The sequence below is a fragment of the Phoca vitulina genome, unplaced genomic scaffold (assembly GCF_004348235.1).
Source record: "Phoca vitulina isolate PV1807 unplaced genomic scaffold, GSC_HSeal_1.0 scaffold4, whole genome shotgun sequence".
In the NCBI taxonomy this organism is placed as follows: Eukaryota; Metazoa; Chordata; class Mammalia; order Carnivora; family Phocidae; genus Phoca; species Phoca vitulina.
Genome location: NW_022589707.1, coordinates 11,184,238 through 11,204,581, shown reverse-complemented (window position 1 = coordinate 11,204,581; position 20,344 = coordinate 11,184,238). Strand labels below are relative to the sequence as shown.

Sequence of the window (20,344 nt, the reverse complement as noted above, 5' to 3'; positions counted from 1 at the left end):
TTTGCCTCCTATTAAAGATGTGTCAGTGTCCGCTGTAAGAGCGTTTTTAACCCAGCCCTCAGGCTGGATGGGCCTGTGCACAGGCCGTGGCTGTCCTCCACGCGCTGATGGTGGTGTTCCTGGTAATAAATGTTCCAGGAGCTTCAGGGTCAGTGCGGGCCACCACAGTGGCTCCCACTTACCGTCTTCCCGCCATTGTTCTGAGAAGCAAAGCGAGGGCAAATACACCCGCTGGTGAAAAGTACATTGTTGGTAGGAGATTTGCTTTCTGTCCTATACGGTGTTTATTTTTTAAATATTTTATTTATTTAGTTGACAGAGAGAGAGAGAGAGAGTACAAGCAGGGGGAGCAGCAGGCAGAGGGAGAGGGAGAAGCAGGCCCCCCCCAGAGCAGAGAGCCCGATGCGGGGCTCGATCCCAGGACCCCAGGATCATGAGCTGAGCCAAAGGCAGACACGTAACCGACTGAGCCACCCAGGCGCCCCCCCTAAACGGTGTTTTAAAATCCCACACTCCCTGATTGGCTTCACTATCTCTGTGGCTGAATTCTCCCCCCAGAACTTAGCAGGAAAGGTTTCTCAAGTCTCCTCCCCGATACTCCCTCTGCGGAGGGGAATTCATTCCCAGCTGCCAATGGGGTGCTGGAAGAGGGGTGTCGCTGTGCGTGCCCTCGTGGGGGCTCCAGCCGTGAACATGTCAGCTTCACCTGGGGAGCAGGCTGCCCCTCAGATGCCTGGCCCCCCTGCACGAGATTCAGATCCAGTGTTGTCGAGGTGGGGCCTGGGCATGTGTATTTTCCCCAGGGCCCCCAGGGGACCGGCATACACCAAAATTGGCAGGCCCTTGGCTGAGGTCATGCGTTGTCCCTGTGCAGCCGGACTGAGCTCAGGGCCGCGTGGACCCAGCGGAGGGCTCCCATTCTAATTCACTCAAAACCCCAGCACTGAGCATATCCTGGGGGTACAGAGGCGATGAAGATGCAGCCTCTCTGTTCAAAGAGCTGGCTGTCCTCTGAGTGGTGGGGTGAGCACCCGAAGGCGGGGTCCATGGCTCAGGTAAGAGACTTCGGTCCCTGTCTTCTGTTAAAACTGTTCTGTATCAGTCCCAGAATCACCTCTCCTAGGGAAGGGCTCCTGGTTTGTAAACTCAGATGTGACAAGAGACAACATAAGGATCATCTTCAGAACCCACTAGAAGCAGGACAAGGCAAGCCTGCTTCCACTTCTCTGTCATCATGTGACTTTTTGCTTTCACAGGTAGAAGAGTACATCTCTTCTTTTTGAGATATTATATACATATATATATTATATATTAAAAGGTTCATTAATCTAAGGACATGCCTTGATGGATCTTCTTTTGTATATATACCTGTGTAACCACTACCCAGATCAAAGAGGGGTGCATCCTCATGGTAGGAAAGCCCTCAAAGGGTGGGCCACATGCTCAGCTCTTCACAGACTGTGAGGAAAGAGGTCTCAGGGCCTGGCTTGCTCTCCTGGGCCACAGCCAGTCAATTAAGTGTCTGGTGAGTACCCGCAGTGTTCTGGAAACTTTCTGAAATAAAGCCCCAGCGCCTTCAACTGTTGAGTCAAATAGGAGCGGTTTAGGAGTCCAGTTTAAATAAGAGATTTGATGTCATCTATTTTGTGTATCTGTTATTGATTATATACATTGGTTTGGGACCTGTTACTTGGGAGTGGTACCCCCTTCCTTTCTCCTTCGATCTGCCTTCCTCTTTCTTTAATACTGTACCTTCATTCTTTAGGGCCCCCACAGGGCATAATATTACATTGCAGCTTAGCATGGCGACCTCCGGAGAAGGCAGTAACCCCGGTGGCAGAGCGACACCCTGGCACCTGGCACAGCTGCAGGAGCTCGAGTCGCGGGTGGCCCGCCGACGCCTGTCCCAGGCCCGCCACCGAGCCACCCTGGCGGGGCTGTTCAACAACCTCAGGAAAACCGTCTACTCCCATTCCGATCTCACAGCCTCCAAGGTATGGGGACCCGGGTGTGGGAGGAACAGTCTGCACACGTGGAGGGACTTCGGGGCCAGGAGGAGCGGGGACCGGCCTGGAGCTCCCACTCCCACCGCCCCCACCCAGAGGGGCTGCCGCCCGGGTGGGGTCAGGGATCCGCTGTGGGCATCTCCCGTGCGCTGTTGGTGGCCACACGTGGGTAAAGCGTGAGCTGGGCCTTCCCCACCTGCAGACGCAGCTGGCACCAGAAAGGAAATAACAGGGACCGGTCAGCCGGGGCCTCCTGTGCCTAGCCCTCCAGTGGACAGGGGTGAGCCTCTAGCAGCTGCCTCCGGACACTGCGTCTCCACCCCAAACACACACGCACACACACACACACACACGTGCAACTTGGTTTTGTGCACCAGCCAGGTCTTTTCCCTAGGCACCAGAGCTCTCCAGGCAAGCATTTCTCTTTTCCTGCTCCTGATTTCGCCTCTCTCCTTACATGGCTTCTTCATTGCCTATTCGTGCCTCTGGCAGAGCACGGAGGAAGGTGCAGGTGGTTTGGGGTGATGCGGGAAGGCATGGAGCTCCTATTACTGGAGGAGCATTATAGGAGGTCTCCAGTAGGGGAGGGGGCCCTGAGAGCTTCCCATTCCTCACCCTCTCCTAACAGAGGAGGGACTGGAGGCAGGACCAAGAGGTGGGCCTCCATTCCCAGCTCCAGACCTGGTAGAGACCAGCCCGTGGCCCTGTGACTGTTTCCAGCCGGCGGGTTTTCCCTCCGGGGCTGGTGCTTTCAGTGAAGTGACACTTAAGGACAGGGACCATTTGCTGGGCCTGCGCTCCCAGCCTCCTGCTGATGGAGCTAACACAGGATTCTCATAGAGGCCCGCAGAATTGCTCCTTGGCAGGCACCGAGCCAGGGCCTCTGAGAATGGGTCTTAATTGAGCGGCGCCCCCGAGCACCTTGGTGCAAGGCGCCGAGTAGGGCCACGAGTGTTTTTTGCTGAAAGAATCCCACAGAGATCCCACCTGCTCTTGTAGAAGGGTGTGGAAGGTGAGAGGTGTGGGGAGGGCTCTTCTTCCTCCCTCTGCTGAGCCAGGCTCAGGGGCTCAGGGCCAAGAGCCCGTCCAGCATCGCTCTGCGCCATGTCCCCTGGATGAACAGGAATAGGCTGCCTGTTCCCAGGGGTACGTGGGAAAACCCCAAAGTCCATGTCACTGGCCAGTGAAGAAGTGCACGCAGACTGGGGTGGGGGGTAACCCGAGGAAGACCATGTGTTCAGGGCCCCAAAGGAAGGAATGGAAGTAAATGTAGAGGAAAACTCACTTGCACCCCCTATAGTTTGTACCTCACGACGTGGCGGCTGAGAGCCTGGCGGACTGGCCTCTGCCCATGGGGGACACTTTCCTGGCCAGGCTTCAGTCACCACTCTGTTCAACAGGGACGATAGTAATGGCGTCCTCAGGGGCCTGTGGTGGCGTCTCACAAGGTGGCTGTGTGGAAAGATATGGTGCGTCAGAGTGGTTTAAGTGTTAGCACCGCTTCCCAGCATGCTCGCTCATTTAGCCCCTGCAGTTCCATTCAGATCGCCCCATTTTACAGATGAGGAAACGGAGGGGTCAGGAAGTCAAACCATTTGCCTGGGAAACAGTGTGTGGTCAAGGAGTTCTCTCTGTTCTCCTCCTGTCTCTGTCCTGCTGGAGGGACCACCCTGAATTTTGCATTCGTAATATCCGTGAAGGCAGGATCTGATCTACAGGAGTCAAGGTGTAAGCAGCTTCTGTCAGTTTCCTAGGGCTGTTATAACAAAATCCCAGGCACTGGGTGGCTTGCTACAACAGAAAGTTATTGTGGTGGACGTCTGGAGGCTCCAAGTCCAAAATCAAGGTGTCCACAGGGCCATGCTCCCTCTGAAGGCTCTAGGCGAGAAGCCCCCCCCCCCCCCCCCGCCCCACCTCCCAGCTTCTGGCGTTTGCTGGCAATTTGTCAGTGTTCCTTGGCTTAGAGCTGCCTCCCTCCGGTCATGTGGCTGTCTTCTCCCTATGTCTTCACCTCATCCTCCCTCTGTGCGTGTTTGTCTCTGCATCCGAGTGTCCCCATTTAATAAGGACACCAGTCATACTGGATTAGGGCCCACTCTAATGACCTCATTTTAGCGTGATGACCTCTATGAAGGACCTATTTCCAAACAAGGTCACATTCACAGGTTCTGGGGGTTAGAACGTCAACATAATCTTTTTCAGGGAGATGTAATTCAACCCAGAACTAAGGTCCTCGTGAGCCTGCCAAAAACATTCCAGAAACAGAATTTCAGTGAATTGCACCTGGTTTCCATGGCTCTGTAGGTCGGCCCACGAAGACTGCAAGTGAGCATGGGGTGTCCCTGCTGAGCCAACACAGCGGCTCGCTCTGGACCAGAGGGCCAGGATGATCTCACCTCATCCCAATTAAGACCAAGCCTGACGTTCTGGAAACCAGTTGGCCCTGGTGTCCGAATAGGAAAAGGAGTCCTTGCTAGCCCAACAGTACAATCGTGAGCCCCGGGCCTGGGGGCAGCAGATCATCCGGGACATCAGGCGGACCCTGCTCTACAAAGAGTGTTCGAGATCTTGCAGTCCACTGCATTCTCGGGTCACTGTCTTTTGGGCCGGCAGAGTGTGGTGCTTCTCGCTCCCCTCAAGCCTCCTTGGCGTGCACCAGACAGAGTCGGTGGGATGTTGGAATGGCGCCGGGGCTGTCCACCCTTGGCTGCCGCTTTGACATCAACTACCTCTGCCTGCCCTGGGCTCTGGCCACACCTGGCTTCGATAGTTCCCTGGGGCGGCCCTCAACCCCTGCCTCTCTGTCCCTGCCCCTGCCCTGAGTTCCGCCTTTGAGACGGTGCTCAGCGTGGCCCACTTCCTCGGCTGCCCTGCTCTGAGCCTTCCTGACGCCTCCAGCTGGAATCAGCCCCTCCTCCCATGTGTTTCCACGGCCCTTCGCTTCTACTCCCTTCAGTGCTTACTGAGTTCTAGCTTGTGTTATGAGTAGGGGTTTCTCTGCTCGTCTTGTCTTTCCTGCTGGAAAGCCGGGCTGTCTTATTTACTTCGTGTCCCCGGGGCTTCACACACAGCTTTGCCCGTTAACGCATGCCTGATGAACGTATGTAACTCCGGACAGGTATGGGTGGTCAGCATGATAAACAACAGTTAGCATTTCCTGTGCTGGAATAATCACGCAGTTACCATTTGACTTTAGGAACATTACATACGGGAGAGGGAGGGAGGGAGGGAGAAACGCTTGCGATTTAGTCCTGCAGCAACAGGACATTCAGAGTTCATGTGGACAGAGCATTTGAGCAGCTTTTGGATCAACCAGAGTGTCTGCCTTTAGCAAATAAAAACTACCGTTAGCACAGCACACTGGTATTAGCCAGCCTGTTGCTCATTGTGACAACCGAGCAGAAGTTAGCCCTAGATCTTGGTGCCAGCCTGCGGCTGCTCTTCAATCACTATTCATTCCACCTTCAAGGAGCATATATACTTGGTTTGCCCTTTTGAAGCCCTAGTAGTTTGCTGAACACAGCTTGTTTCTAAATAGTTGAGTATTTCTGCGAGAACCATTTCCAGAGTACAAATTAAACTTCATGCCTTCTGCGCATCAGAACAAACTCCATCCCTCCCCCCCCACTTTTTGTTGACAATGTCAAGGAGTGTCTTTGCCTCTGAGGGGAGCATGGCTTCAGACCGGGGAATGGACACCTGTGTCCACAAAACCACAGTGTGTGCGGTAGAAGGCGGGCTTTTCAGCATTGTCTGTCTCTGTCCTCAGTGGCAGGTTTTGAATAAGGCGAAGAACCACATTCAGGAGCTGGAACAAACCTTGGATAATCTGCTGAAGCTGAAAGGTTAGACCCCCCATCCGCCACCCGCATCTCCTTCCCACGGAAAGACTGGTTGGTTTTTCCATCGAAAACAGAGAGACTGGGCTAAGCCAAGTGAACAAATACGTATCGCATGCCTACCATGTGCCGAGCACTGTGCTTGGGCCAGGGGTACAAGGAGATTCATGCCCCTGCACTCGGCGAGCTTACAGCCTGGCAGGACAGACAGACGTCATCAGGTACCTGATCCCATCTTGAGAGACCAGAGAGGACGCAGACCAGTGCTTGTCAGGCTCAAAAGCAAAGGCAAAGCTTGGCTCCCTTTCTTGGCACTCAGGTTGGGAGCGGTGGCTGCCTGGGAATGTGGGTTTCATAAGCTGGTGGAAACTGAACTCTGCAAGGGATATTTTGGTGTCTTGATTGAAAAGGGCCGGGACAAGAAGCTCGTCACATCTAGAAGGAGAGGGGAAACTGGACCCTTGAGTCCGTAACACCGAATCTGGGCGGGCTCAGGGACCACTCAGGGTCTGCCTGGATTGGAAGGGCAGGAGAGACTTGATAAAGGCTGGACTTCCCCCTTTGTGACCCTTGCCTTCGCCTCCCCAACAGAGTCCTTCAACCTGGAGGATGGGAATGCAAACAGCTTAGAGGAGGTCAAGGCAGAATATGCTAGCAAGTACTCCGGAAATCCCAGGTAAGACCCCAAGCACCACCTCGCAATCAGCAAGGAGGGACGGTCTCATCCCTAAGCGATTAGCCCCTCATCCCAACCCCAGTCATCGCATAAGCCATCCTTTCCTTACCAATTTAAGATAACACACTTCATCCCATACTAAAATCCTATCACTACTTCTATCGTGTGCCCACATGAGAATGGCTAAATTTCTTTTAAAATCATAATAATTAGGATTTTTCACTAGCACTATTTTAAACCTGCAGCAATTAAAAAGTGTGGCACCAGCTCAGGAACAGATTATATTTTATAATTATATGTTAATTAATTAAATTATGAGCGAAATGGCGTGCCTTTGTTCAAGAGCATTTGTATTTCCCTTCCTGGGAACTTCTTGTGACTATTTTTTTGCCCATTTTCCTATTGGGTTGGTGGTCTTTTTCTTACAGAGTTATAGAAGCCCTCTACATATACCGAGAAATTAGCTCTCTTTTAGAACATGACTTGCAAATAATTATCCCTTGGTCATTTGTTTTATTATTTTGCTTTTGATCTTTTTGTTTTTGTTGTTGTTGTTGTTTTGGCCATGCAAAAAATGAAGTCTAATCTGCCGATCTGTCCTCATGACTTAGGTTTGGGAGAATACTCAGAAAGGCTTCCTCTGCTCTGAAATTAAAAAAAAAAAAATTAAAAAAAAGAATTCTCCTCTCCTATGTTTTCTTCTGGTGCACTTGTATTTTAACTCAACATGGTATCTCCTTGGGGATCATTCCTATCAGGATGAAGAGATTCTGGGTACAAATCCTGGTTTTCCAAATTGTGTCATGTTGTTCCACTCCCTATTTTTTTTTAAGATTTATTTGTTTATTTGAGACAGAGAGAGAGAGCATGTGCGGGAGGGACAGAGGAAGAGAGAGAGAGAGAATCTGAAACAGACTCTGCGCATGGAGTGACACGGGGCTCGAACTCACGACCCTGAGATCACGACCTGAGCCAAAATCAAGAGTCAGGCGCTTAACCAACTGCACCACCGACGCGCCCCTGTTCTACTCTGTTAAAACTGCCTTTTGAAGAGAATTTAAAAATTTTGACGCAAGTCTAACTTATCCACTTTTTCTTTTTCAGACTGAGCTTTTGGTTTAAACCTAAGTATTTCATGTTTTGGGGTACTATTGTAAGTGGTACATTTTAAAATTTCAATTTCCTGTTGTTCATCACTAATATATGGAAATACTATCGGTTCTCCTTTATTGACCTTGTATCCAGCAACCTTGCTAAACACCCTTCTTAGTTCTAGTCCCATATTTGTGTGTGACTTCTTCCTTTCCAATCTGTTTATCTTTTATTTCTTTTGTTCACCTTATTGGACTGGCTAGGATCTCAAGTACGATTTTGGATAGAAGTGGTAAGAGTGAACATCCTTGTCTTGATCCTGACCTAGGCAGAGAGACATCCAGTCTTTTACTGTCAGGTATGATGTTAGCTGTAGGTTTTTTGTAGATGCCCTTTATCAGGTTGAGGAGGTTTCCTCCTATTCCTAGTTTGCTGAGAGTTTTTGTCAGGAATGGATATTGCATTTTGCCAAGTGCTTTTCTGTGTCTGTTGAGGTGATCGTATGGTTTTTCTTCTTTAGTCTGTTGCTATGTTGAGTTCCACTGATTGATGTTCAAAGTTTGAACCAGCCATCTTGCATTCCTAGAATAAACCCCACTTGGTTGTGATGTGTGTGTGTCTACACACACACACACACACACACACGCCCCAACACTAACATTGCCTTCAGAATCTCAGTGTCAATGTTCATGAAGATTCAAGAGTTCAAGTTTGTAGTTGTCTTGTTTCTGTTTTCTTACTAGCCTGGTCTCAAATAAGGTTCTTCAGAAAATCTCTGCTACCTGGTGCCCAATCGAGGCAGTCAGGAAGGATGCTGAGGGGCAGGAAGAGGAGGAAGAAGAGGAGGAAGACCAAGAAGAGGAGGAAGAGGAGGAAGAGGAAGAGGAGGAGGAGGAAGAGAAAAAAGTGGAGCTCTTGCACTCCCCAGTCACCTTGTTGCCAGACCTCATGGAATTTGAACGGTGTGAATAGCTGCGAGGGGTGGCTTTATGCATAGCCTGTGGGGAAGGGGACAGAGGCTCTGTGACATGCGGCATCCTCAGGGCACTCTCAGACCAGGCCCCGAATCAAGGAAGCTCCAGAATTTCCATATTGGCGGGGTTTGGGATGGGGTTGGCAGAGGGGCTAGAGAACTAATCTCGAAGCCAAATTGCACAGCACATACACTGGGCTTCCTTAGAGCAGGGATTTATTTGGAGTTGACTTTGTGGGGGCTGTCGATGGGGATTACGAGGACCAAACACCCCCATACACACACACACACACACACACACACACACTCCCTACCGTATTACTGGTCTCATAGTAAGAAACACCGTGAGTGACTGGTTCAGACTCCCACTGCCACTCACGGTCCCTCCACAGACTCAAGACCCATGGCGGCCACATTGGCCTCTGGAGGTGTTGGCCCAATAGAAGGGGGCTCGTTCCACAGCTGAGCCTGAATTTCAGGCCCTGAATTAAAACAAGCATCATATCATGTCTGCCCATTCACAGGGCTTGGAATTTTAAGCAGTTTTCCCATGGGCTGAGAGCTGAGCAGGCCACACTCCTAGTCTCTCTTCTGTCAGGCAGAGAGCTCCATGGGGACTCTGGGGAAGGACCCGGACACTAGATCTATGTCACCCATGACACCACTGCTCTCCAAGTGTCAGGGGCGTGCAGACTAGGAAGGCGCAGCCCCTGGTGAAGCGCAGAGCTGTGGCAAGGCTCAGGCACTGTGGGCCACACCCCGCCAAGGGAATCCTGAAGAGATGGCTTGGGGGGGGACCTTCGGCCACCGGCTTCAGGTCTGGGAGATGACGCTCTTTCTGTTCCAGGTATCTCAACTTTTACAAGCAGACGATGGACCTGCTGATTGGGAACGGGATTGTCTCCTCACAGGAGGTGACGCTCCCCATCGTCTCTGCCGCTATCTCCCACCTATGGCAGAACCTCTCTGAGGAGAGGAAGACCAGTCTCCTGCAGGCCTGGGCACAGGGGCACAGCGGCCTCCAGGGCCTTGCTGGGGCCTGCCAGGAGCCGGCCTGTGCCGACGGCAGCCTGAAGGACAGCGGGGTTGACAGCCAAGGAGCCAGCTGCTCGCTCGTCTCCACCCCGGAGGAGGTGAGCAGACCCTCTCTGGGTCAGGTGGAGGGGGGCGCAGGACAGACTCTGTCACCTTTGGCCTGGAGGCAAAAAAGGGATCCACTTGGGGTCATTTACCACATTTGAGGTAACGGTTAGATTCTGACTCCCACGGTGGGTTTCTGATTCATCCAACGGAAGCTCTACAGCCACAGATTGGCATTTCTTTTTCTCCGGCTTCCGGACCTTTCCATGGGGATTACCAAAGAGAAGGCTTAGAATGCTGGGATTATTTGGACTGCAAGTTACTTGCTCGTTAAACTATGCAGAAATGTACTTCTCACAGCCAAGGGCGGTCCCAAGTTCAGGAGGGCTTCCCGCTAGTCTCAGTGACGTCACCATGGACTTGGTTCTTCCCCTCTCCCTGCTCTGCCTCATCGTAAAGCTGGCTTCTCACCTTGTCTCCCCTCCCTCCCTTCCCTATCCCGTGTGACTGGGGAATGGCAGCTGGGAGCAACCGAGCTGTCATCCCTCCTCCTCTACATCGGGTTAGAGAGAGAAAGATTCCTGAGGCTCGTTTTTAAGGGTCATGGAAGAACTCTTCCAGAAATTTCTGCCATACCTCTCCTGCCCTCTCATTGGCCAGAATTGGCCAGATGACTGAGCCAATGACTGACATCACTGAGATAATATTATGTGGGGACCAGTCAGGCCCAATCCCCCAGAGGAAGTCAGTCCCCACCCCAAAGAGCACTGCTGCCCTTCAGTGAAGAGAGAGGAATGCACGTGGAGAGGCAACCGCACCTTCACTATAAATGCCCCTCTCAGAGTTCATGCTGTTGGAAGCCATGGTCAGCAATGCAGTGTGTCTGGTGGCGTGAGTGGTCACTCAGAGCTGAGATCGGAGTGGGCCCTTCAGCTGCACTTCCCGAATTAGAACGGCCTCCGGACGGAGGCTGCGGCTACCGCATGGGCCGCGTCTGACCTGCTTCTCCAGCCGGGGGGCAGGCAGTTCCTTCCTCTCTGCGCCTGTCCTGTGCTCTGCAGGACATTTAGCATCCACGGCCTCCACCAGGTGAATGCCACCGCTCCGCTTTGCCCTGACTGTCCAAACATCCCTTCGCGGGTGGTCCATTTCAGGACATGTCCTGTGACTCTCTGGGGAGCCTTAGAGCCAGACAGCTTCCTAGTGCCTGTGACTCCGGGGAACAGCCCTGGAATGCCCCATCCTTCCAGAAGCTTCCCAGACCTCAGGGCCCCGGGCCTGGAGAACAACAGAATGCCGGTCACCCAGTCCAGTGCTGCCAGTGGACAGATGAGGCCTAACGAGTGGGGTGGCTTGTCCAGGAGGCCCAGCTTCTGGATCCCCTTCATCACGGAATTTCTCAAATCTTTCTGCCCTTTGGTCACGTGTTTATGGTCAACCTTCACAATATCCCCTCATCCTTCTCAAGTAGACTTTGGTAAAGAGGCGGGTACCTAATACTGAATCAGATATCCTGAAGGGTGGGGGGTGGCTCCGAACTTGCTTTTTTTTTTTTTTAAGTTTTTTCTTATTTGAGAGAAAGAAAGAATGAGAACAAGTGGGGGAGGGGCAGAGGGAGAAGCAAACTCCCCACCGAGCAAGGAGCCCGACGAGGGGCTCGATCCCAGGACCCTGGGATCATGACCTGAGCCAAAGGCAGACGCTTAACTGACTGAGCCACCCAGGCGCCCCTGAACCTGCATCTTTAGCAAGCATCCCGGGTGAGTGGTGCACGAGGGCATTACTGGAAGGAACTCCCAGTGCAGAAAAGCAACAATCAGCTCCGCCCATAACTGCTCCCCTCCCCCAACAGTCACCCTATGGACTTTGGCTTCTCATCTGTTTGTCCACTAATGTTTGGTCCACCAGGAGAGGACGTGAGTTCTCCTCCATAATGGTCCAAGCAGGGCCAGGAAACCAATAGCTGAGGACCTCATACCCACGGCACGTGTCAGCCGGCCTGGATGTCCTTGTAGCCCCGAAGTGCCTGGCCCTGGAGGCTCACACAAAGAAAGCAAAAGGAAAACATCTGCCAAATGTGCGGGCAAGTCTGTCCAACCGTAACCTGACTGTATGTTTATGTGTGCATTTGCAGCACGAACCTTTCCTCAAGAAAGAGCAGACCCAAGCCAGAATCTCATGTCCCCAAATCATGGAAGCAGCTTCTCTTACCTTTTTCAGAAAGGGCGAAGGGCTCACATTCTCCTGCTGTTGAGGGAAGCTGGCAGCAGAGTCCCTCGGCTGTGCCTAGACCAGGGCTCTGCCGCACCGCTGTCCCCAGGTTTGGGCCAACCCAGGGCTGGGTGACAAGGTAGGCAGGACAGACAACAGTTCTGCTCAGAGCAGGGAGAGAGACACAGCTACTTCTACTCTGGCTTCTAGATCAGTTGCAGTGAAACCTCTATAGCTCCTGGTCCATCTGGAGAGGTCCTGCTGCAGAACGATTGTGTCTGGGGCCGGCCCCTGTGTGTAGGGTCAGGTGTGCTGGGAGGCTCTGAGAAGCATGGCCCCGTAAGTGTGCTGGGCGCTCCAGAATGGCCACGGAGCCTGGCAGTGCCCCTCCCAGGCCAGCGGCGAGAGGGCTGTGCACAGGTGAGGACAGCGTGTGGCCCAGAACTTCAGTGGGCTGATTGGCCAAAGGCAGGAATTTAGGGCCCCGGACCCGGCCTCAGACCTGCTAGGGAAGAACACACAGTGGATGGATGGGCTTCTGGACTAGTCTTTTCAGTGGCCTCTTTTCAGATCCTCTTTGAGATGAGCAAAGGGATATTAAAAAGAAGGACACCATAAAATGTCCAGAAGATCAGAAGAAGGGCCATCCACATGGCCAGAGTGCCGGGGATTCAGTTCAGGGGAGGCAAATTGTAAGAAGACAAGAAGGACAGACATAAGACCTCCAGAGAAAGAGCAGTGTGTCCCAGGTAAGGGGGCAGGAGAGACCCTGCAGAACCTGCCAGAACCCCCAACTCGGTGCCACAGAGCTCCCTCTCCTCTTCTCAGGGTGGCTGTGCTTATAAATGGGGTGTCAGACGCAGTAAGACATGCCCAGTGAAAAGTTTAATATAAGAACATCCCATGCAATATTTGGGCCATTCCTATGCTAAAAAATGATTCATTCTTTATCTAAAAATTCAAATTTAACTAAGTATCCTGCATCTTTATTTGCTAAATCTTGCATTCCTAACTGTACCTCACATTCCTGTGGAATATTTAATAGTCTCCAAGAATTAAAGAAAAGCAGGACTGAAAACCATCTAAGTAACAAGATTGCAAAATTGGAAATATAGGATATAATATGGCTGAGGAAATGACCGGAGGGAAATAGGTCAATATGTCAGCCATGGACCTCTCTGGCTGGGATTGTTTCTCAGTGATTTTATCTGTTTCTATTTTCCAAAATGTCCACAATAAACATGCATACATCTCTTTTATAAAGCAGGTAATAGTCAATAATAGCTAACAAATTGGAGGCATTATTATGTGCTGGGTGTTTCACATACGCCATCTATTTAACTCATGCAACGTCCCTATGGGTAGGCACTGTTGTGATTCCCTTTCTAAAGGAGGATTCCAGAAACAAGGTCACTTGCCCAAGGTCACGCAGCTGAGTGAGTGGCAGGACTGGGAGTCGGCTCTCCTGCAGCCTAACCCCAAAACTACCCCCCTCCTATCCTGCTGCCTGGCATGAAGCTGCTAGCTTGCGGATCCTGGGCACGAATAGCCTCCGCTCCTTGGGAGGTGTACATGAGCCCTCTTCCGGTGTACACGGAAGCCTGGCTCTGGCTGTTGCATCTCATGCCTGAGCTCCCGCCTTCTAGAAGAAGGAGATTTAGGGGCGCCTGGGCGGCTCAGTCGGTTAAGCGACCCACTCTAGATTTTGGCTCAGGTCATGATCTCACGGTGATGAGATGGAGCCCTGTGTTGGGCTCCTCGCTGGGCGTGGAGCCTGCTTGGGATTCTCTCTCTCTCCCTCTCCCAAGCCCCCCCCCCCCCCCCCCCCCCACCCCTGGCCCTGCTCTCAAGCGCACTCTCTCTCTCTCTAAAAAAAAAAGAGAGAGAGAGAGACGACCACATTCCCCGGTGTTTCCCCATGCCTTGTAATCCCTTGTAACCACCTCTGGGGTGGTGGTTTGTTCTGGGCGGACAAGAGCTTACTAGGCACTGCCTGAGAAGGTCACCAGGCAGAGAACCTGCTGGTGGGCCCCAGCTGTCACCCACCTTTTGGGAACGAGGGTTCAAGAGAGAGCCTTCCTACTCCTGTCTGCCAGCCGCCCAGGGCAAGCTTCGGACTGTCGTTCTCTCTGACGCACCATGTTCTGTGCCTTCCTTCAGATACTCTTTGAAGATGCCTTCGATGTGGCCAGTTTCCTGGACAAAAGTGAGGCTCCCAGTACATCCAGCTCTAGGTGAGGAAGGGGGTATGACATAGTGAGTGTGTGTGCCCCTGCTGGGATGTTTAGGGGTCGCTCCCCTGCAGCCCCGCTGAGGGGTGCATAATTCCGTGGAAGTTCTTAGAGATCCACTTTTGTCTGTGGCTCAAAGTGGGCTGGACCCAGGATTGTGCCGCTGCGCTAGGGAGGACACGGTCTGGGGCTTCTTCTGCGTAGAGGACTCTCCCATCCTGGCCCAGGACGGAGACGCGGCAGGTTATGGGCTGCACGTTGTCCACACTGCATCGTCTTCCCAGAGTGAGGGGGTCGTGGACAGGTTGCCACAGCGTCTGGTCTGAGAGGTGGGCGGGGGCTCGGGGGCATCGAGAGCCTGGGCCAACATGTCACCGGGCCTGTGCCCTGGGCTGAGGGGGTCTGAGCCGTGCAGGGGAGAAGCTGCTTTGCACGGGGCTGCTGGGGACGGATGTGGAAAGAAGGGAGGAGGGGATGGCTGACCCCGTGAAGGGAGATGACACAAAGCAGGATCTGGGGAGATGGCAAGACAAGCAGCTTGAAAAAATCTGTAGCACGGGGCCATTTTCGCAAAGAGAGCTAGTTTAGGACTGAGATTGTCCCTTGCTACTTTGAAAAGCTGTGGTCTTAGAGCCTACAGGCACAGGCCGTTAAGAAGGCTAAAAAGAAGGCCAGAACATTTCGTTTTCCTGCTTTGGGAGCAAGGGGACGTTCCTGTCCTCATATTCCAATGACCATCCCCACTCTCCCCCGAGGCCACACGACCCCTGGTCACCTGGTCGCCTGGGGCAGTCACCAGACATCAACCTGTCTCCCCCCCAGCGACCTGCTCCACCCAGCCTCAACAGACTCGTCCAAACCCTCCAAAGCGATTTTATGCTTTGGGGACTCCAGCTCCTGTCAGCCGTGTGTGGAGTCTGGTTTTGCTGAAATGGGCTGGAGGCGGACTTTCCTATTTCTGAGCCAGGCTCGGGCTGTGAGGAGAAGTTTGGTAGGAAGTTGCCAGAGCATACTTGCCAAGCAGGATCTGGAACTCCTTACCCTGCTGATGGAACACGAAAACGACCTATTAGAAAATGTTCTCTGCCATCCCTGGAGAAGGCAGGGATTGCTGCCAGAGGGTTCCTACACGGCTTGTGGGACCTGCTTCCGAGAGGACGTGAGGTCAACACGCAGGCTCTCCGGGCACCACTTCAGGGTCCTGACGTCGTGGGGCTGCTCCCCTGGTCCCAGGAAGGCAGGGGGAAGGAGTCTGCCACACAGGCCGCCTCCCTGCACCGGGGTCTGTCCCCCTGTGGAGGGGGGCATCTCGGGGGGACTGAGCTCAAGCGTGGCCGGTGCCCCCTGAGCTCCCCGGGCAGCCACGGGGGACCAGGACCGCGGGGCACGGCTCTCTGAGGGAGACTCGGAAGGAGAGAGGCCGTTTTGCTCCTTCTTCCAGAGGCCACAGCTCAGAACACTAAATTAGGGCGGGGGAACCAGTCTCCCTAGGGTCTCCCTTTACCCGTCGGTTCCACCCGCGACACGGAAGCTGAGGCAACACAAACCTTCCAAAGGGCCTCCAGCCTGTCTATGAATGAATTCAGTGGGGTGTTTACAAGTGCCTGGTTCGCCCTGTAACCCAGGTATTTTAGGGGGTGCAAGCAGAGGCCAAAGAGGAGGGTTCTAAATAGTTGCTGTGTCTTCCCCTTTCTGTTGTCAGTTCGGTGTTCACTGGCGGCAACCCAGAATATCCAGAGGAGAAGTTTCAGCTCTATATGCAGATCATCGATTTTTTTAAAGGCCTTTGCTGTGTTAACCCTCAGTTAAAACAGGTAGGACGGAGCAGAGTGCGAGGAGACCCCCGCTCACCTCCCTTAGGATGATGGGAAGGACTCTTGAGCCCCCCCCCCCCGCCCCCAGCTGGGCCTCACTCACATCACACCACAGGGCGCCACTGAAGGCGGATGTCCCTTCATTCTCTCGGCCTGCTCCATGGATGGTGGGCATCAGCCTGATACATCCTGGGGGATGGAAGACGTCCAGGGAAACGGAGGGAAGAGACACACAGATGGTCTCCAGGGCAGGCCTGAGACGGGGAGCCCCTTGAAGTGGCGACCAGATCCCGGGGGCCTGACTCTTTGCAGGCATTTGTAAATGTTGTGTGACTCCTTTCCAAGAGACTGAGCTGTTCTGCCGTCTTCTGAGACCCTGGGCTAATATTTGCCGTCAGCGTTTGAAGGGTATTAATTTCTACTTCCCAAAAGCTGGCTGTGTCTTGATTAGAAGGGACATTCCAGAAACTTCCATGAGGAAAGGGGAGTTATGCCTGAGCCACCAAGGGGACAGGCCCTTTCAGATTCATAGCCAAGGATTTTCTCTACTAATTCAGCAAAGATACAACTGTTTCTTTAAAAAGGTAAGCAATAATAATGACAACGTTTGTCTAAAAATAATTGGGGCAGCTTTCCAACAGGCCAAGGTATAATTTGGCCCTCTCCCCACGAATTCTTCATTTCCCTCTGCCAGGACCACTTTGAATCTCCACTTGGAGCCCAGGGCCCCCTCTCTGGCTGCTCTCCGCCTCCCATCAACCCTTGGCTGTGTGGTCCTTACCACTGTGTCCCTCTTTCTCTCAGACACAGGGAAGTCAGTCCACTTCCTTGAGGCCTGGGGAACAGATTAACAGGATGGTCTTTGCTTTCCCTGCTTCCTTTCCCCGCATATGGTAGAAAAGAAAGCTCAGGCAGGATTGGAGTATCCGTACAAAGCAGAGATGCTCGAACTTGAATCGTCTTGGGAACTAACTGGAAATGCAGATTCTTGATGCCCCAGCACCCAAGATTCTCAGTGTTTCGAGGTGGGACCCCAAGAATCTGTATTTTGAATGAGCTGTCCAGTTGGCTGTCCAGGTTGGCTCCGGTGCACGAGGCCTCCAGCCTACGCTGCTCTAAAGAGGAAAATATCGTTCTCTTCCCCCCTCCCCTTCCCGTGAACTTCACGAGGTCATTGGATGAAACTTTAATTAGCACCTGTAACAAATTACCGCAAACCTGGTGGCTTAAAACAACAAAAATTGCTTCCCTCACAGTTCTGGAGGCTAAAGGCCAAATGTTGCCTCTGAAGGCTCGAGGGAAGGTCTTTCCTTCCCTCTTCCTAGCTCCAGGTGGCTCCTGGCAGTCCTCCGCATGCCTCGGCTCACTGCTGAATCCCTCCAACCAAGGCCCCCTGTCTTCACAAGGCCTTCTGTGTGTCTCTCTAGCCCTCTCATCTTCTTATAAAGACACCGGTCATTTGGATGAAGGGCCCACCCTAAATCCAGGTGGAGCTCATCTTGTAGTCCTTAGCTAATTACACCTGCAAAGACCCTATTTCCAAAGAAGGTTCCAGGTGGTCATGAAGTGGGGTAGGAAGGATACTATTCAACATACCTCAGCACCCAATACCAGCAGGTACGTCTCACAGCCTGTTGCTTTCCCAAATCTGCAGCCTAAAAAGGCCTCAGACACCATTTTCAGGGGCTTAGGGAACTGGACCATTGTGAACAACATTCAAGCACTTGGTGCGACCGAGACTCGTGTGTGGTCCCTCCTGGGACCCTTGGCCTCCTGGTGCCCCCTGCGCTCCACTCCACCTTTTCTCAAGCTTTGCTCTGGTCTTCACCCTGAAGAAGGGGCCCGTGTGATTTTCCCAGAGACCACCTGGTCCTCTCTCAGATACGCCGGCCCCCCACGCACCCCCCGCCTCCATCAGTAGAGCACAGTGAGTGAGGACGTTGTCCAGAGCTGGAGAGGCTTTGTCTGCAGTCTGCTCCCAACCTGGCTGTCACCCTGGGGACCGGGTCTCACATTCATGGGATGGTTGACTGGCTTTGGGGACGCTTCCCAGGGCCCAAGGGAACCAGCCCATGACAAACTACCATTTTTCTGCCAAGGTGGGGAAAGACAGGAAGAACCAAACGCAGGAACACACTGTTAGGGGAAGAGGTAATGGGGGTCAGAAAAGTCAGTGGGGGGTCATTATAAAGGGAATAAAATAACCTAGTGCTGCTTCTTAAGCAATTAGCTAATAGTTAACCCACGTATATAGTTTAAAACTTGAAAGTTACCAAAAGATATACAAAGAAAACTTAGTCTCTCTCCTACCAGCGTCCCTCGTTTATGCCCCATTCCCTTCCCCAAAGGCCATTACCATTACTGGTTTCTTAAACAGCCATCCAGAGATAATCTACAGATATTTATATATTCTTTCCAACACAAATGAGAGCCTACACTACACATTATATTGTATTTGCTCTTTTTTTTTTTTTTTTTTAAGATTTTACTTAGAGAGTACGAGCGGGAGAGGGAGAATCTCAGGCAGATTCCCCGCTGAGCGCAGAGCCTGAAGGGAGGTGGGGGCTCAATCCCACAACCCTGAGATCACGACCTGAGTTGAAACCACGAGTCGGACACAACTGACTGAGCCACCCACTTGCCCCCCCTTTTCTTTTTAAATAGTATATCGCAAAGAGAACGACCTCATTCCTGTTATTTCAAACAGCTTCCTGGTATTCCCTTGGTGGGCGCACCATGGTGTGATTCACCATCCTCCATGGCTGGGCATTTGGATAAAGCTTTGAGAGGTCTCCCCTCTGTCTTCTGAGATCCTGCAAATGCCCGGGATGGAAAAGAAGCCAGTTCTGTTGTGTCCAGGAAAACCCTTTCTGAAGATCATAGAGTGTGGAGTTGCATGAAATGGAAATGCTCCCCCCCCCCCCCCCAGCCCCATAGCCCTTACTTCCTGGCCGGAAGCTGGAGAAGAAGATGCAGCAAGAGATGGGGTAGACTCTGAGGGGCCTGGATTCCTTAAATACATGATCCTCTTGCACCCTGTGTTTTGCAGGGCCCAGACCTCCCCATTGACGATGAGATGATAATGCTGAGGTGCATGGAGACCTTCGATGATGAAGATCTGTGATATGGAAGGGCTGGGACGGGAGGGGATGAATGAGGTGGGCAGTTTCCAAGCACTAATGCCGGCAGCCAAGGCTGTACCTGCCTCCCCCTTCCAGGACAGTTCGGGGTGGCTGTCCCAGAGCATTTTGATGGTTTGAGTTTCTGATTATTATAAAGTCTTTACAAGTAGTGTGGCCCTGTGTCAGTCTTTCAGGGTCGTTTGGTATAAGTGGCTGGCTGTAGGTACACACCTGCCCCTCCTGTGTTCCTATTCAGGGGTCCTGGGTGCACCAGGCCACGGGCCTTTCGAGAAAGGACGGGCAGGATCTGTCCCCAGAGGCGCCATGACACTAGGTACTTTCAGCACATCTTGGGTTCAGGGCAGAGTTCTGGTGGGTTCTAGAGCATTCTGGAGGCCACTCACTCATCCTGCATGCTCTGGGAGCCCAAGAACAGTGCGGACCACACCTGTGCTATAGGAACTATAGGACATCAGGGTAGAACCAGCTTCATCTGCTTCTTCTGGCAATAGAGACTCCTAAGTGGAGATCAAGCCAGATTCCACCGTGTTCTGAGTGCTTTCTGGTGAGGCTCCTGGGCGTGCATGTTGGATGTGACAGCAGATTCTATGTGGCAACGTGACCAGGCCACGGTACGCAGATATTTGGGCACACATTCTTCTCGATGTTTCTATGACGGTATTTTGAGATGAGATAAACATTTAAACCAGCAGACTTCAAGTAAATATGGAGTAATTACCCTCCATCATATGGGTCAGCCTCATCCCACCAAGACTGACCTCCCATGAGGAGGAGAGAAGTGCCTTCAGACACGCACAGCAGCGCTCCCCAGTCTGTCAGCCCACCCTGCCCACTGCGGACATTCCAGCTTCCACAACCACGCAAGCCCATTCCGTAACATCTCTCTCTCCCTGTGTATGTGTGTGTACGTACGCACACGGATATAGTGTGTGTGTGTGTGTGTGTGTGCTCGCGTGCCCACACGTCCTACATCCTAGTGACTCTTTCTCTGGAGAACCCTGACTAACCCACCGGGTGTGCAGAGAACGGGTTCCCTGGCCTTTTACAGTTTCCCATCATCATTACAGTGGCCCCCCCTCCCCGGAAGGCCTCCCAAATCCTTCGGCTGTTCCATCTCCGGGAAGAAACCGTGCAGGTTAGGTGTTAGCACCCAAGCACAGTCCGGCCTGCCCTCAGCCCCAGGGCTCATACCTCGCCTCACGTCCTGTCACCAGCCCACCCCCAGGGACTCCCACGGCAGATATGCAAGGACCGTAGCTTTTCATAAACAACCCAGAGG

At 52.7% G+C, this 20,344-nt stretch overlaps 1 protein-coding gene across 1 annotated transcript; it reads left to right on the top strand.

The window, feature by feature from the left end:
• Window positions 1-1,802: 1,802 nt before the first annotated feature.
• STRA8 (stimulated by retinoic acid 8) lies at window positions 1,803-19,046 on the top strand. The gene is made up of 7 exons (XM_032401293.1): window positions 1,803-1,994; window positions 5,776-5,851; window positions 6,437-6,521; window positions 9,434-9,719; window positions 14,038-14,111; window positions 15,811-15,922; window positions 18,972-19,046. The coding sequence occupies exons 1-7, from the start codon at window positions 1,803-1,805 to the stop codon at window positions 19,044-19,046; spliced, it is 900 nt and encodes a 299-aa protein (XP_032257184.1).
• The last annotated feature ends 1,298 nt before the right edge of the window (window positions 19,047-20,344 follow it).